The sequence below is a fragment of the Microtus ochrogaster genome, chromosome 4, assembly GCF_000317375.1.
Source record: "Microtus ochrogaster isolate Prairie Vole_2 chromosome 4, MicOch1.0, whole genome shotgun sequence".
Lineage (NCBI taxonomy): Eukaryota > Metazoa > Chordata > Mammalia > Rodentia > Cricetidae > Microtus > Microtus ochrogaster.
In genome coordinates, this window is record NC_022011.1 from 55,242,794 (window position 1) to 55,253,765 (window position 10,972).

General features: G+C 32.9%; 1 protein-coding gene across 1 annotated transcript in view; it reads right to left on the reverse strand.

Moving 5' to 3' along the window:
* Positions 1-10,972, reverse strand: part of Lrp1b (LDL receptor related protein 1B) — a 1,800,012-nt gene that overhangs the window by 92,971 nt on the left and 1,696,069 nt on the right. Inside the window, exons 76-77 of the mRNA XM_026778709.1 lie at positions 7,886-8,005; positions 5,684-5,925 (exon numbers count right to left, since the gene is read on the reverse strand). Coding sequence (XP_026634510.1) covers positions 5,684-5,925; positions 7,886-8,005 — 362 coding nt within the window. The remainder of the gene's footprint in view (positions 1-5,683; positions 5,926-7,885; positions 8,006-10,972) is intronic.

The following is a 10,972-nucleotide window of genomic DNA, read 5'->3' on the forward strand; positions in this document are numbered from 1 at the left end:
GCCTGATTGATGTCCTCCGAAAATTTACAAAGATATGTCTGAAGGAAATGATGAAGGAAATTCAGTATTTTAAAGAATGAATATTGCAAAGAATTAAAAACATTGAAGAAAACTCAAGCTGAAATGGAGATGAAATTTAAAATTTCAATAATCTAATTAGAAAACTCACTAAAACCATTTATAAGTAAAATGAATTGAGTAAAAATTTAAATACCAGAATTTGAAAATAATGTAAAGTAATTAGACTGTACAAACTAAAATACCAAAAGAAACGCACATGTGCACACACATGGAACATGAAAGAACTTTTCGACAATATTAAAAAACAGTGTCTTCTAATTATAGTCACAAATAAAGAGAAGGTATCCCATGCCAATAGGATAAGCTAGATATTAATCGATATAATTGAGAAAAACTTCCCCAAATTAAGGAAACCCATACCTAGACAGATATAAGAACTCAGAATGTCCATTAGACAAAATCAGAAAAGATATTTCCAATAAAAAATTATAGTTAAAATTTTAATTATACAGAAAAAAAGAAAGAGTTTTAGAAACTGCATGAGCTAAAAAGCACAAGTTACATATAAAGAAAATCCCATCAGGCTAATGGTATCTTTAGTGGTAAGTTTGAAAGCCAAAAAAGTCTGGAATAACCTCATTAATTTCATACGTGTCAAGCTAGTGTTCCATACCCTTCAAAGCTATTTGCCATAATTGGGGACACAAGCATTTCCCTATGACATAAACAGGATAAGATGATTCATGTCCATTAAACTATCATTACAGAGAATACTGGAGGAATACATCAGACTGAAGAGGATAATCAGCCAAAAGACTATAACAGAAAACAACCTCAAATGAATCAAAGGCCTCAGTGTGAAATCTCAACAATAAAAATGCTAGAAGAAAACTTAATAGTACTCTAACCAAGCAAGTGAAAGACTTGGATGACAAAATTTTCAAGTTATTGAAGAAATAATTTGAGGAAGATATCAGAAGATAGAAAGGTCACCCATGATTATGGCTTGGCCGAAGTAACATTGTTAAAAAGGCCATCCTACCAAAAGCAATCTACAGATTCAGTGCAATCCTTAAAAAATTTCAACACAATTCTTCATAGTTCTTGAATGGACAATTTTCAACTTCATAATACACACACATACACAAAAAAAAAAAACCAATCTTGAACAATAAAAAGATCTGCTAGCGGTCCCATTGTTCCTGTTATCAAGTAATACTACAGAGTTCTAGTAATAAAAACAGCATAATATTAGCATATAAACAGACAAATTTATCAATGAAATTGAGTTGAAGACAGATCAGAATTCCACACATGATTGCTGATGTAAAGAAATCAGAAAAACACACATGAAAAGAAATACAGGGTCTTTAACAAGTGGTGCTGGACAAAATGGATACAGCGTATATAAGAATCTAAATAGATCCATACCTAACACCCTGCACATAACTTCAAATGGATCAAGGCCTCAGTGTTAATCAGATACACCAAACCTGGTAGTGAATAAAAAAAACTGGGGAATACTCTTGAAATCATTGGCATAAGAGACATATTTGAAAAGAGCACAATGTGTGGGTACTAATGTGATTAGCAAATGGCGCCTCAAGAAACTTAAAAAGCTTCCATAAAACAAAGGACACTGCCTCTGCCTCCCAAATGTTGGGATTAAAGGTGTGTGCCAGAACAGCACAACTCTGGTAAAGATTTATTATCAAACATGGAAAAATCGAACTGATAATCAGCTAGAATCTTTACCTCTGCTGACAAGATGTCATGGGACTAAATGGTACTCTTCATGTTACCAGAAAAGAAATGTAATCATCAGTATTACCCAGGTACCAACTCTGCTACTTACAACAGAGATATGTCTGCAAGATAAACTAGTACAATCATGGCATAAATGCTATAGAAGTAACAAGTTATTTTTTGACTGGATTTTTAGGACCATGTGATAGAGCCAAAACTTGACATGGCAAAAATGGACAGGCACAGTAGACCCAAGGGGAACCCTACCATTATTCTGCTACAGGAAAATGAACCCTAACAATATATTGCTACACTCATGGAACAGAACATCACTTAACCTTTATCAGAGATGTTTCTTCTTGCAAAGCTGGTAATTAACAAATAGTCCACAAGTAGAAAATGTGGAACTATTCGGAATTCTTTTAGCACTCAGCCCTAAATGGGACGTTTTTATCACACCATTTCCTTCATGGTTCAGAGATTTATGCAGAAGAAGAGGCAGAGAGATTTCAAGAGCCAGAGATGGTAGATGGCTCCAAGGAAACAATGCCTTCCAGACAGAAGAGGACCAATACAGATAGGAAATTATAGAGACTGGAACAGCACACACAAGACCTACACAGATGCAAATGAGACTGAATCCTAGAACTGAGAAGGGGAAGTAAAACCAGGGTCCCAATCCTAACCAGGAATCTATAGCTAACAGATACTGGGAAAGAGAAACCAGCTTTCTCCAATGGAGCATCAACCATGTGTAGAAGTAATTGGCCAATACAAAATAAACTCCATTGATTTTGTGTACTTTTTGTTTTGTTTTAGTATTTTTGTTCTATTCATTCACTCTTTTTATTCTATATATTTTGCTTTTCATTTTTTCTTGTTTTTTCCTGATTCATTATTTTAAAGAGATGGTGAGGGAAGAACCTGAAGTTGGGGAGGTAGGAAGAGGGGAGTACTGGGAGGAGTCTGAGAAAAGAATACAATCAAAATATATTACAGGTAAATTTTTAATAAAAATGTTAAGGAAAATAAAAGAAATTGACAGAGAAAAAAAGCCAACATATCTACCATTTGGTTAAGGTTTTTTTTTTCTCTTCTTTGCCTGTAGAATTAGATATAAAAAGAAATGTTTTATAATCATCCTCAGGGAAAATTCTTGAATTTTGTTTTCTAGGAGTACAGAAGCGTCAGTTAATATTATTCCACACTTGTATCAAAACTTAGAAGACAAAATAGATTGGATACTCTCTGATCTAATTGGAGACCAGCTGGCGACTGTTAGAAAGACACAATTTTACCTGGCAGATTAAAGGATTTTTTATACACATGATGGATTTCAGATAAATAACAGGCTTGTCTAAGAACTTGACAGATGCAAACTCCATTGAATGTCTTTGTGAAATCACCTGGAATGGGCTTCAGAATGATTTGATTCAATATGGTAATTATTTTTCAGATGTCTAGTCTAGAGCCAGAGATGTTAGTTTATCTGAAATTTATACTAAACCAAAGTGGTGAGAGTAGATTCCTCCCTCGTTATCCATTAAGACTCTCAGATTGCAAAGCAATAGGGGAGAGCACAATGCAATTGCCTTCACTGGGGTAGCTTTTATTTTTTAATGATAGTATAGCTCCTGAAATTCTTGAGAATTTCATATAGAGACAACTGCTAAAACCCATGGCTCAGCAGTCCACACTGTATGATCTTGGCATTAATTCAGCTACTGACCGACTCATGATCAACACATTAGTGGTCTACAGTAAATAGTGTTACCCTACAGCAATCCACAGCTTCCCCTTTGAATTCTGCTAGTTATGATCATTCAGAAAGGAGTAAACAAAATAGGCTAGACTTTGTAAGAAAGTCATCACAATCATTGAAAAGAAAGTTAGGTTTCGTATGCTGTTTCAGACAAGTCTAATGAAAATCCTTGTCAGTAATTATAAGCAATTTTCTAATAAAGTTAAAAAAAAGTTAAAAAAGACACTGATGCAAATAAAAATGTGCACTGTATAAATAAAAGATGCATTCATATACATTTGTCTCTATAAAAATAAAAACTTAATTATCAAATATTAAACGATTTTGACTTATAATCTATAAATATTATACCTATTAAAGAACACTAAATATATATCACCTTACCTAAAAATAAATGATTTTAGTTGAAAAACCACACCAAAATTAATTAAACATATAAGTGACTTTTAGCAAACATCAGATCAGATATGAGAGCTGCAAATTATCTCCAGCATCCTGTCAGTCAATTTCATCAATATTGTCATTGCAAGAAGGTACAGAGTATTTACAATGTACTTGGCTAATAAATTTTAACATATTTCACGTAATAAATCTTTAATAATTATACAATATGTAATTCATTAGTTTTCAATTCAATTCCTATAATTAGTAGTACAAAGAAACTAAAGAACTGATACAGAACAGGAACAGAATTCAAAGCTGGGCCAATGATCTTCATGACACCAACTGCAAGCAAATAAATCTAAAAACAACTTTCATTTTTATGAATGAAATGAAAACAGACATCATTTTAGAGCTAACGTTTGCATAAACAATGACTATATGCCATCTGGTGGTTTAATAGAGAGAACGAATACTTTTGCAGGATGAATGACTGAATGACCTGCTAAATGTTTCTGACTGTCCTAGGCCTGTTCTGAGTACACAGGACATTTACCTAACACTGTTTATGGCAAGATGACTTGAGAAACACCTCAGTCACACTGGGAATTTTACGAACAGTTTACTTAATCTAAATCTGAATTTATTAGTTTTGTTAATATTAATTTTATGCCAGAATAGATATCTCAGCAGAGCAGAATGTGAGCTTCTCAGGCAGATGACTAAGTTCTCAGAACACCCTTGTAAGATGGCTCAAAACTACCTGTAACTCAAGCTCCGCAGATATCCTGGCTTCCAAAGGCACCTGTATTGAGGGCACATGCCCCTACCCTCAACAAAATAATTCACTTCAGTAAAAATAAGAAGAGGATATTAAAAATAAATTTATAATGTGTTTCACACTGATCAAATGTCATTCATGTAGCTTAAATATTTTATAGCATAAAAGGAGGATGTGTTCCACACTGCACCAAAGAACATTCGTGTAGCTTTTATCTTTGTGATGGGTTCTGTTGTTAAAAAAAAAAAAAGTGAGGAATTGAAACAGGCACTGTTGTTCATTTCAAGTGTACAGTTCAATTAGACCCTGCTGAGATACTACTTGACTTTTAGGTCTTGTAGAAAATAGCCAAGCTCCTTCAAAATACACATCCACCTCTCTTTTCCTCAAGGTTACTTCAAACTAAAAAGTACACAATAACTTGATAATCTCTAACAAGAATACAGATTGTTGATTACTGTAAATCTAAATAAATTCTCTGCTTTATATTTCTCATCACAAATAATCATGACAGCCAACTGGCCCATATGGTGTTCTGGTATACATGTTTTTAAAACACAATTCTTAAAAGAAGGAAGGAATAGTGAAAATCCTAGTAGGTTTCTTGTCCTATAAGTAGATTTATGATATTGTAAAACTGAAATCATTATCTCAATAACATTTTTTTCTAATTCAGACAGTACATGCATTTTCCATTCCCACATTAAAATGAAAAATGCTTCTATTCACAATACATGGATTTTATATGTAAAACACAAAATGTTCAAAACTGCCAGTTGCTATTCATTTTCATCCTTAATAGCAAAGGCAAATGCATTCAAACAAAAAGAAACTGGAATTTAGTAAACATGGTGCTATGAAAATAAAGAAAAATATTTATTTTCATATGGGATGAATAAACGATTCTTGATTCTTTATACACTTTGATTTTTTTTCTCAATCAAGGATGTGCAAAGAAGGCATAGCCTTCAGATATTTTATTATTTACTTACAATCAAGCCACTGTTCGTTTGCCACTTTTCTCGGCCATCGATCATTTTGTAGAATATCCCGCCTGGATTGAACTGAGTACTCCAGACAAGCACATTTCTTTGATAATACACATCCATCCCTGTTATTCTTGAATTATGTTCAACATGAGAAATCTGCTGAAGACCGCCACTGTAGTTGAATGGATATACAAAACCCAGGATGTCAGTGTCATTAGCTATGTAGAGAGCTTGATCTTCAGAGCCTGCAGATCATTATAATAAAATACAAAATAGAGGAAATTTCAACTAGGGCAAAGTAAATGATGTGCTTTCAATTATCGTCAATTGTTATTGTCTATACAGTTTCTTCCAAAGTGAAAAGCAACTAGTTTTATATCATCTTTCACTCTCCAGGGCAATGATTTCTGGTGAACACTTTTGTAAAGTAAGCTATTGCTTTCTCAGTTTCCCTAAATACACAGCTTAATTTATGCATATAAATTAGGCATTTGAAAAGAATGTCTTTGGCAAATCACAACATGTTGTGTTCTAATGTCTTGATTCTTGCTGTTTAAATGCTGTCCTATATTCTCATTTAATTAAGAAAAAAGCCCTCTGTGGTTTTTTGTTTGTATGTATGTAGATGGACCCTGAATTATTACTACTTATGGCTACAGGAAGGAGAGGTTATTTTTTTCCTTGTGTCCACATAATTTTATATAATTAGAACTGTTGAACTCTTTTTATTTTATTTTTTTCAGGGCTGGTAATACAACCCAGGCCTTTGTACAAATCCAGTCACTAAACTGGATTCTGCACTGTTTTGTTATCATTTTAACAGGTTTCATTCCTTATTATATTAAAGATTTCAAATTTCCATTTCATTCCCAATTAATGGGACTGTATATCCTAATTTTGACATCTATGACATACTAATACCACTTTCATACTGATTGAAAGGTAAAACCATATGGGAATTCCAATTTTATTAAAATATAAAGAGATTGAGTTGCATATGTATTTTGAATTTTATTGTATATATTTTGCATATTATTTTGCAAATAACCATGATAAAAATGATAATGTACACTGAAATGAAGTTGAACTCGTCAAATTTGTGTACAAATGGTGTGCTATATTCTATCATTTTCTCCCAAATTTTGCATCACTCAATTTGATAATATATAACTCATTTAATAGTCTAAATGTTTCTCAATAATTAAAGTCTTTTAGCTATTATGTTAATTCATTTTCATTTTTTCTTTACAAAACTCATGGAAATAGATATGTGTGATACAATTTGTTAAATGAAGAACAGAGACTCAAGACGACAATAACTTCCTCCAGGTAAGGGAGGGTGGAAAGTGTAGTGGTAGGATTCACATTTAAGTACACCTACCACCATTCACATGCATGATACATGACATCAGTTTTCTCATGTAACTATGTCTTATTAAGAATACCCTGTAATTGAGAATATTAAAACTATATAATTTTGTAAAACTACATGAGCAATAAAATCTATTTATTCAATAGCCTAGGACCCGTATGTGTCATTTGAACTTTAAAAAAAAAACTGTATCAAAACACTGAAAAGATATGAATTTAGAAATATGATTTTATATTCAAACTTTAAGAGGTCCCACACAAAAAGGTCCTCTCTTTATAATACTTTCCCTTATGATTTCACAGTGATACAGTGGTCCAAAAATTTCTTACATTTACTTACATAGAATCATCAATGGAAACACAGTTTTTATGCCATCTGACTCATGCTTAAACTTTTTATTCTACTGACAAGTTGCTTCAAACACAAAGTAATTGTAACATTTTTCTCTATATTTAATAATTCTCTCCGTAAGTTACTTAGAATTTGACTATTTATGAAAATAAGGTAGTGATAAAAGTGATCAGGGCCTAGTGGTATACTGAGCAGGGGGCAATTGAGGCCACAGTGACCTACTGAATATATTATAAAGAGTCCACAAAGGAGACTTTGGAAGTTTCCAGAATAAAGAAGTAATATTTTTAATTAAATGGAAATACAATGAACATTTCAAAATAAAAATAAAAAGCCACATCGATTGCCACTAATCTATAAATATTTCATATTTTTATGAATGAATAATTTAAAGAATATTACATTTTGCTAAAATTCAATATACATAATTTTCCCCATAAGATATTCATGACAAAATTGAAATGGCTTTTTAATTACCTTACCTTTTGCTACGCAGCTGTTGTTTTTTTCTTGAAAGTTCTGGTCACAGACACATTTATACGATCCGTGTGTGTTTATACAATGCTGGGAGCAGACACCAAACACCAGGCATTCATTGAGATCTACAAGAGAAGAGCTCAAATTCCATCTTCACCTTTGCAAGACAAGGACTATTGTGAGAACTAAACAGAAACCCTGAATACCCAGTAGCAAATCCACAGAGCGAAGTCAGCAATAAGGTAAAGAACTTATGTCTGTGGATTCAAAACATGCCACTGAATTTAGGGCACACAAGTAGAACTGAAAACTAAGTGTCAAGGTCAGGTGGATTGTTGACCATGCTGTTTTCTCCTCCACTTTCACATATTTCCCTCTGCTTCCTACATCTTGTCTATTTTCTCTGATTACGTAATAAGACTCTAAGTTAAAATCTTGTCTCAAATAGGACTTAGTAAAGTGGGGTGAATGTTTTTTATTTAGCACTTTTCTAAAGGTCCAACATTATACACCACTCCCAATGATGCCTGCAGATGACACAGAGAAAGTTTGCACTCAACTTTGTGCTTCTGTTGCCTGTGCTATGGCACTTCCCCAGGAACAACTGAAGTATTATAGTATCAATTAATATCTGTGTTGGGTTCAACACATGGACAGAAAATGAGCATGTACTTGCCATCAAGTAAAATATACAGGCATGAAGTAAAGTGTATCATGTCAACACTTAATTATCTAAATTAGTGAAGATTTTTCTTCTTTCTTTAGAGAGTCAGTTGTTTCTATGACTAACTTTTGGTATGGAATCTAAGGTAGTCTGATAAGCTCCCCATTGACTCACCATGGACAATTTGAAGAGCCTGACCTTAAAGTGGCCATTCTAATCCCATATATGTACCACAACTGACACAGGATCTATTATCTCTTCTATTGCTCTCTCTGTTCTCTCTTCATTTTGGTTATTTCAACTAACATGTTTAAATTTAATACAAAAGAGCAATTTTTATACTCTTTTTTATATATGACCTAGTGAAGGACTCTAACAAGCTAAGTTGCAAAATTTAGGTAATACGTCTTCCTTCTCAATATCAAATGGAAATTGATTTATTTACTATAAAATGTATTTATTGTAAACACAAATTTAGTTAATGTTCTGAATTGACTTGTATATAAAATAGAGGTATATAGAAATAATGAAAACATGGTTATTTGAAATGACAAATTTAGTAGTACTTCTGTTTCTCTTGCAATAGGATAAAATGAGAAAATATTGTTGGCGGTGCATGTCTTTAATCTCTAATCCCAGCATGCAAGAGGTAGAGGCATGCTGATCTCTATGAGTTCAAAGTCAACATGGTCTACAAAAGTATAAAATCTAGTCACAAGCCGGGCGGTGGTGGCACACGCCTTTAATCCCAGAAATTGGGAGGCAGAGGCAGGCGGATCTCTGTGAGTTCGAGACCAGCCTGGTCTGCAGAGCTAGTTCCAGGACAGGCTCCAAAGCCACAGACAAACCCTGTCTCGAAAAATCCAAAAAAAAAAAAAAAATCTAGTTACATGGCAGGCTACAAAACTACAGGAAAAAAAAAAAGTAAATTCAGAGAGAAAATATTGAGAGCAGTATTTCAAAACAGAGCTTACTATTCAGACTCTTTAGGTAATCAATATTATCAGAAATATAGTCTGAAGAGTCAGGCTCTTTATGTGTATGTGTAATTATATATTTTTTTAATTAAATTAGAGCTATGATCCACAGATGAGAGAAAACATACAGTATCACTATTTGCCTTTTGGGGCCTGGGTTGTCTCACTCAGTATAAGTTTGTCCAGTTCTATCCATTTTCCTACAAATTTCATGGCTTAATTTTTATTTACAGCTTAGGGATATTCCATTATGTTTCCTTACCACATTTTTCTTGTCCATTCATCTGTTGATGGGTATCAGATTGTTTTTATTTTCTTTATTTTTATTGAGCTCTACAATTTTCTCTGCTCCCATCCCTGCCTCTCCCTTCCCCTTCAACACTCCCCCAAGGTCCCCATGCTCCCAATTTACTCAGATTTTGTTTTTTTTTCTACTTCCCATGTAGATTAGATATATGTAAGTCTCTCTTAGTGTCCTCATTGTTGTCTAAGTTCTCTGGGATTGTGGTTTGTAGGCTGGCTTTCTTTGCTTTATGTTTAAATGTAATTACATATAATTAATAGACACATTTAGGAAAAGAAAAAATGGTTTATTCAAATAGAGAAAACTTAGTTTATAAACTTTCAGTGATTCATTGTGGTAAGAAAATAGATAATCCGAAGTGTATAAAAGCATAGGGTTCATTTTCTTGGTGTGAGTATAATGAGTTAGTTTTTTCATATTTTCTGATAAACTATAAAGTCATTTTTAAATCAGGAATTTAAAGAGAAAAAAGCTCATATATACTTACACATAACAAAATTATTAATATAATTAGTAAAAATATTTTTATTTAGTGTAAAAATTCCATCCAGATATTAGATATTATCTTAAATTATGATAACAGATAAATATGATTATAAAGTGTTTTTTTATTCAGAGAAAATCGCAAGCATGTACATATTTGGTAGTGTACTTCATAACTCTATAGGTAAAGCACTAATGGAAATTATGTTTCCCTATAACTTACTTTGGTATTTTTTCCTTTACTATATGCCCAACTTTACAGGATTACAAGCCAGTTGACAAGGAAGTCATTTAGACACTGACTTTTGATTTTTAAAGACATTTATGAAGGATTGTTTAAAACATGATGCTAGTACAAAAGCTTACAAGTTTCTTAAAGTAAATTATCTGTCACTACATGACAAATGCCACTGTCAAGAGAAATGGATCTTGTCAAATATTCTTTCATGAAATGAGTCTAATACTTTGATAGTTCTTTACTAATAAATTCATCATTTGCATTTCAAAACAGAATTGTTTTGACACAACAGAAATCACTGCTGGTCTGAATTTGTTATTTGTTCAGAGATGCTTTGTAGTCTCAGAGATGGTTAGCTTAGTCACAAAAACAACCTCATCACTACTCTCTTTCTCTCCCCTCCCTCCCTCCCTCCCTCCCTCCCTC